Source organism: Hermetia illucens, chromosome 3 (assembly GCF_905115235.1).
Source record: "Hermetia illucens chromosome 3, iHerIll2.2.curated.20191125, whole genome shotgun sequence".
NCBI classification, from domain to species: domain Eukaryota; kingdom Metazoa; phylum Arthropoda; class Insecta; order Diptera; family Stratiomyidae; genus Hermetia; species Hermetia illucens.
Window position 1 is genome coordinate 52,927,171 of NC_051851.1, and position 6,902 is coordinate 52,934,072.

The 6,902-nt window shown below is 39.2% G+C and overlaps 1 protein-coding gene across 4 annotated transcripts; it reads left to right on the forward strand.

The window, feature by feature from the left end:
• Positions 1-4,476: 4,476 nt before the first annotated feature.
• Positions 4,477-5,988, forward strand: LOC119652365 (putative trypsin-6). 4 transcript variants are annotated; one of them, XM_038056457.1, is made up of 7 exons: positions 4,478-4,696; positions 4,755-4,877; positions 4,930-5,037; positions 5,100-5,198; positions 5,262-5,396; positions 5,559-5,701; positions 5,769-5,988. In XM_038056457.1, exons 1-7 carry the CDS (start codon positions 4,601-4,603, stop codon positions 5,929-5,931), a joined length of 867 nt encoding a protein of 288 aa, XP_037912385.1. In that variant the 5' UTR covers positions 4,478-4,600; the 3' UTR covers positions 5,932-5,988. The 4 variants fall into 4 exon arrangements, 2 of the variants coding, with proteins under 2 accessions (XP_037912385.1, XP_037912384.1); XM_038056456.1 differs by having other exon boundaries at positions 4,479-4,696; positions 4,930-5,046; XR_005249534.1 differs by lacking the exon at positions 5,769-5,988 and having other exon boundaries at positions 4,477-4,696; positions 4,930-5,046; positions 5,294-5,396; positions 5,559-5,594.
• Positions 5,989-6,902: the final 914 nt, after the last annotated feature.

Consider the following 6,902-nt stretch of genomic DNA (forward strand, 5'->3'; position numbering starts at 1 on the left):
TCACTCAGCTGGGTGTACCGTGACGCTAGCTTGTGGTGTTATTATTTTTTAACTGCTGGTGGTGTACGAAATTACTAAAGTCCTACCTGGTAACAATCGGTAAATACACCGGTTGGATTGCGTTGGGTTTGCCACTCCAGCTTGCTGAACGGGAGTTTAACTGGTTTTCGCGATGTTTCTCCCTCTCTATCGAACTGAAGACAGCACTATTTGTGGATTAATTTTGCGATGGGCTTTGCTGAATCGGTTGCTGTGATATTGACGCCACTGCTTGCACTTCCTGGTCACATGACCGTTGTGGAATTTGCTTTTGCCGCTGCATTTGCTTTGCGGGGCTGCCTTGGAACGTCTCCTTTTAGATGGTCCTAGGTTTCTGGAGTGCCGGTATATGCTTATAACGGGGTCTGTGCCCATAGGCAATCCTACTTTCTTGTTTCGGTCGGACATAGACAGGCGCCATGAAGGGGGCGAAACGGGACGATTTGCATTCTTCGAAGTCCAATTCCAAGGATTCGTGTATTAGGTGGCTTCGGAATTGAACCTCCAGTGGTACCAACATGTACCTCAGGGCGAAGATTTTTGGAGCAGCGCTGTGTACGCGACTTGGATCAAGAAAGGTGGGATTTCCGTCTGGGTGAATTCTCAGGGTAAATCTGCCGTTTAGTTGCGCGTAGCTCTGGTCGCAGCTCCACGAGGCTTAACAATTGTTGGACTAGCTGCGTTAAAAGTGCTTCAACTGCTGAAGTCAATGGTGTTTGTATAGCTGACGTTGCTTCCGCGAGACATGGTGTCAAAAAAAGTGCGGCGTGGACCTTGTCAGCGGCGCCCTAATCGGTTGAAAAGTAGATGGTAGGTGTCTTACCAATAGACTACGGCAGAGGAACTTGGGGGATTTCCCTTCATCCATGGAACTGCTCTCGATGAGCTGCCTCGTTTTTTCCTCCTAGTTGGCACTCAGCCGCTTTATTAATTGTTCACATAAGCGGATATATGAGTTATCTGTCACCAACCCTAAAATTATGTCGCGGATTTTGGTCGCATACCACGATAGTAGCATTGCTATGATTTGGAAATATTACTGTTGTGGGTATATTATGTTGCACCTCACAAAGCTTATCTCCACTATTTCAAACAAAATTTCGGGCTCCTGGTGATTGAAATCTGGAAACTTTGTAACACAGTTCACCGTGGTCGGAGCCGTATTTGAGTCTGCAGGCATGGTCTGTGCTCTCGACGTTCTGATTGTCATTGCTTTCCTTCAACCCGGCAATTCTCCTTTGGAACTCAAGGTCACGGCTTTCGGAATTACCAGGTGGGATTGATGGTAGATAGAAGAAGTTCAATGAAAGCCGTCTTTATATATTTGATTTGTTAATTTAAATCCAATATCGAACCCGCTTCTCATTGTGGTATTCACAAAGTGAGAACTGTGAGTAGACTGTTTCTATTATCGAGTGACTACTCTACTTAACACTCTAGCAATTAGCTCACTTTCCGGGAGTAGATCACTTCCAAAGAAAAGAGGGGTAATTAAAAAGTCTAATTCTAGGCAAATGTCTGAAAGTAAGTAGCACCGCCACACTACAAACAAGTCGGAATACCGGAAGCTGGTGCTTCGGGTATAAAGGTTTTGTATTCATCTTATATGAGAAACTTTCTAGGCACATTTTTGCATGCCTATGTGGTTAAAAACCCAAAATATCCCTTCATATTTTTTTCAAACTACAAGATATACGTACATATTACAAACGTATATATAATGCTCACTATAAACAAACAAACATTACCTATTATCGAATACTAAATTATATATGCATTAATATTTCCGATTTACTTCGTGCACAAAAACATGCATATATACATATAAAGTACTTATATATAATATTTTTTGCTGAGGATGCTGGGAGTCCTAAGTCCGCACCCACTTAGTGACGGACCGAAGCACTTGGGGAGCAACTTACTCCCTCTTTTGTAGTCCCCGGACTCCTCTTTTTAAGGTTTTGTGTGAAACAAAACCTTATTAGAATCGAGACGGTGTCTGTCTGTCCGTCTGTCCGTCTGTCTGTCTGTCTGTCTGTCTGTCTGTCACACCCGATTTATTCGGAAACGACTAGACCGATTGTCACGAAAATTGGTGAGAGTATGTAATCTGGTGATCCCTTTACATGCAGTAAGTGGCGCCATCTTGTGTTAAGTTTAAGGGGGGGCTCTCCATACATGTGAATGGAGGGTGCAAATTTTTTTTTCACAGAATGTAGCCATGTAGGGTATCAAATGAAAGGTCTCGATTAGTACTTTTCGAAACTGGTTCAATATTTGATATTAGATGAAACATAGGGGAGTGAGGGTTCAAAATATGACCCCCAAAAAGTGTAACAGGTCTCGTTCTCAGAACTTATCCAATCGAAAAATCTGAAAAAAATCACAGTGGTGCATCTCTATGAAATCTAGGCCTCAAAATATATCCGGTTCCGATATCTGCACAAATAAAGTTAATAATAGTATATTTCCACATTTTAGAAATTTACCCGGCACCCCCCTTATGTTCATCCCAGAAGTACAAAATTTAGCATGCGTGTAATGAAGAACAGAATGCACAGTTTGGTCAAGTTTGAAGAAAATCCAACTATTATTAACAAAGTTATAGGAGGTGAAACTTTACAATTTTTTGTGAATTTCGTGCACTCTACAACCTGCCTGACGTCATCATTACATATCAATTCGTCAATACCACAAAGGAATGAGTTCTTATGAATTGGGTCCCAGAGAATTATTTTGTTTTAGTTTTTTAGTTATTTGTCAGCCAGACATGTGTGTATTTAGGTATATAATATATGCGTGCTAATGAACTTTGCGGGTAGTGCCTAATTCAAATAGATATAAGAAGTAAATCGGAAATATGGGTACGATCAATTTATATAAGTGCATATATGTGTACAGTATTCGGTAATAGGCAGTTTGTTTGTTTAGGGTGAGCGTGATATATATGGCTGTAATATGTACGTATGTCTCGTAGTTTGGAAAAATATGAAGGATTATGTTGGATTTGTAGCTAAATACGGACAGAAAAATGTGCGTTGAAGTTTCTCACATAAGATGAACACAAAACCTTTATACCCGAAGCGCGAGCTTCCGGTATTCCGACTTGTTTTGAGTTGACTGACGATTTCGTCCAGGGCAGAGGCAACTCATCAGACTCTGCCTCACCCCTGCCCTGGGAGCAGCATGACCGTACTCACTACGTGTTGGCGATTATATTTAAGTGAAGCATTTTCCATCGATCGTCACTTTCGGTCACGCTGCTCCCAGGGCAGAGGTGAGGCAGCGTCTGATGAGTTGCCTGTGCCCTGGACGAAACCGTCAGTCAAGTTGTTGCTTATGCTATTCCTTATATTACTATTTTGTACTTCTAGCATGAATTTAAGGGGGTTTCCGGCTAAATTTCTAACATATGCTAATATACTATTATTAACTATTATTTGTGAAATTATGGGAACAGAATGTATTTGGGGCCTAGATTTCGTTTAGATAAATCTCCCTGATTTTTTTCAAATTTTTCGTTTAGATGGGTTCTGAGAATGAGACCAGTTACAATTTTGGTGGATCATATTTTTAGCCCTCACTCCTCTACATTTCACCCGATATCAAATAAGGGATCAGTTTCGAAAAGTATTCTGAATAAACCGGCTGTGACAGAGAGACAGGTCTTGAATCGATTTTAATAAGGTTGTTTCACACAGAAGCTTCAAAATCAGTACGTTGACCAAAATTTGGATGAATATACATTTTAAGGTATTATGCAGTGACTGTTAAATTGCTGATTTGTAATTATTGAATTAATATAAATATTGTATGTAGCATTAAGAATATTAGTGCGCCAGTATTTTCCTGGTGAGTTTTGCCAATAATTATAAAAAGATATTTTCTTAAGTAACATTGAGATACAGAAGAACAATGAACGATCAAATCCTCGAGTTGAAGGTTAAATTTGTTATTAGATCTTTTCGCGTTGACTGGTTTGCCCTTGGTTTTATCTACCAATATGGGTAATCAATGCGTGCTCGCGGTATTTCTAGGAAACAGTTTTAAAAAATGAAAATCGTCTCCGTAGCTAAATAAATTTTTATTCAGCAGATATCGATATTTCGGTCTTTCGCCATTGGGCATAGATCGCCCTTTGAATGCCAAAAAGGTTAAAGCTTGATATAGGAAGTGCATGTCATACCCACCCTCGCAAATCTCGATTTCGCGATTGAAATGCTGTATCTAATGTGTATGATCCTGAAATCGGCTAATCTCGAATAAAATTGTAAACGATATATTACCTTTATTCCAATGCAGATACAACAGAATGCATGCGAATATTTACTTCTTTCTTGTGTTATGTATAAAGAGTGTGTAAACCTCTCTTTAGTTTTTTTTTATAGATAATCAATATACGTAATTCATTAACACAGAGAAATCCATTACAGCTGTTTTGACTACTAGCTTGATGTGAGTCGGCTCTTTGAGTGACAATTAAAATTTTAATTCATAACCGTTTCCAAGTGAAATTTCTAGTTTGTCTATTAATTATTGTCGATTTTTTCCGGTTGCCCTAATGGCGAATATTTTCGCATTTATAGATTTTATTCTATGTTTGAAATTAGCGTATGCTCCAAGTTATCCACAGATGTTAGCAACTTTTCCTTGTTTGGTAAAGCATTTTATTGTTTACATTCGTATGGATGTATTTATCGTGATCATTTGGACAGGTTCAGATTGCAGACCGGAATGGATCTCACTTATGTGGCGGTGCATTGCTCCAGAGTAACGCTGTGCTTTCGTCCGCGGGGTGCCTTCAACCGTATGCTTTAGGAAGAAAGCTAAAAACGCTAGTTAGCACTTTTCGAATCTATTCTTTTCGAGATATTTACATTTCCTTTCTAGGTAGTTCAAGCAGGTTGCCCTCATTCACCGTCCTACCAGGAGAAACGTGTTCGACTAGTCCACATTCACGACAAGTACAATAGCGTCCTCAAGAAGAACGAACTTGCAGTAATTATAGTAAATATCGACATATTTAGTCATAGGAAACTTGAAAATCAATTCTATTGCAGTTGACTTCCAATGTCAAAAACACTTTGCATAGTAGACCAATTGCATTTCCGCCGCGGCCTGCAATCGCTGGAGAGAACTGCTTTTATCCAACATACGATGTAAATTGTTTAATTTTTTTCCCAAAGCTTCCCCTTATGTCTTCACATAATTGCTTCTGATAGACGATTTCTGAACGATTTCCTTATAATATTAGTTTTCTTCCAATGGTTATAAGAAAACGAAATTTATGTAAACATCCTGAACTTGAGAACAAGATCTGTGTTGACAGCAGAAAAGCTGTATTTGGGACTTGCAAAGTAAGTTTTCTTCAAATATGAAAATATAAGAAACCTCATCTTTAAATAAAAAGAATGAAGGGTTCTTTTACACCTTATTTTCTCTGAACATACTTTACCAAGTTCAAAGGAAAACGCTTTACGAGAGAATGCATGATTTTAATGACAGTGTCATGCTTGTAGGGAGACAACGGTGGCCCGCTTATTTGTAAAAACTTATTGTATGGACTAAGCTATAAAACCGTTGAGGTCTGCACCAAGCTTCCTGAATTATTTACAGAAATTTATCCCCATAGAGAGTGGATCCGAAGAATGATTCTTATAAGGTACTTTCGTGTAATACAGTTTATTATTAATTTGGCTTCAAATAAAGATAACCTCCAACTGCTTCAGCACGCGTAGCTCCCGCAGCTTGGGTTTGTCTCGGTCTTCGGAGATTGAAGTAAGTCTACCATTTACCGGTGTTTATATCATGAAAATTATTTTTTGTACTTTTACATGTGCTGTAAATGTTTTGTATTTCTTCAAGTGGCATAGTTTAGCATTTATGTGTTAGTTTTCACAAACGCAACTTTTTATATTGGAACAATGAAAATAAACCATTCAAAGTTTATCGCCTAATGTCTGAAATGTTTACAGATCATCATCATCATCATCATGCTCTTAACAATCATCTTTATGCATAAGGTTAGATTTCGCTAATCAACTTGGTGGAAGAAAAGTGTCTTCCTATAAGTCAATTTCAGACATTTTTAAACCGGTTTACTGTCTGTCTATTACAAACAATTTTCTTAGAAACGGTTACACATATTATCAAATCACATCGTTCTATGTTGAGATTAGGGGGGTGGAAGGAGTTCTTCTACCAAGTATCATTACCATCAACTGCGTAACAACCAGTATCCGGTCTACGCCTAACTCCAGACATCCCGGTTTTACGTCGAGGTCCACCAATTCGATATCCCTACAAGCTGCCTAGCATCCTTGCCTACGCCATCGTTCCATTTCAGGCAGGGTCTGCCTCGTCTTCGGTTTCTACCCTCTTACCATTATAGACTTTCCGGACGGGATCATTCTCATCCGTACGGATTAGACAACCCGCCCACCGTAACCTATTGAGCCATATTTTATCCACAACCTGAAAGTTACTCATAGATTTCGTCGTTATACGAAATTATCCATACTCATGTATGGTGCCAAAAATTCTTCAGAGGGTTATTCTCTCAAACGCGGCCAAGAGTTCGCAATTTTTCCTGCTAAGAAACCAAATCTGCGAGGAATCCATAATCACCCTACAAAAAGACCTTTGACTATATGGTGGGACGTTTCGAGCGGAACAGTTTTTGTAAGCTGAAATAGGCTCTGTTGGCTGCCAACAACCATCCGCAGATTTCATCATCGTAGCTGTTATCGGTTTCGATTTTCGACTCTAAATAGGAGAAATTATCAACGGTCTCAAAGTTGTATTCTCCTATCTTCGTTCTTCAAATTTAACCAGTGCCGTTTGATGTTGTTGGTTGGTTGGCT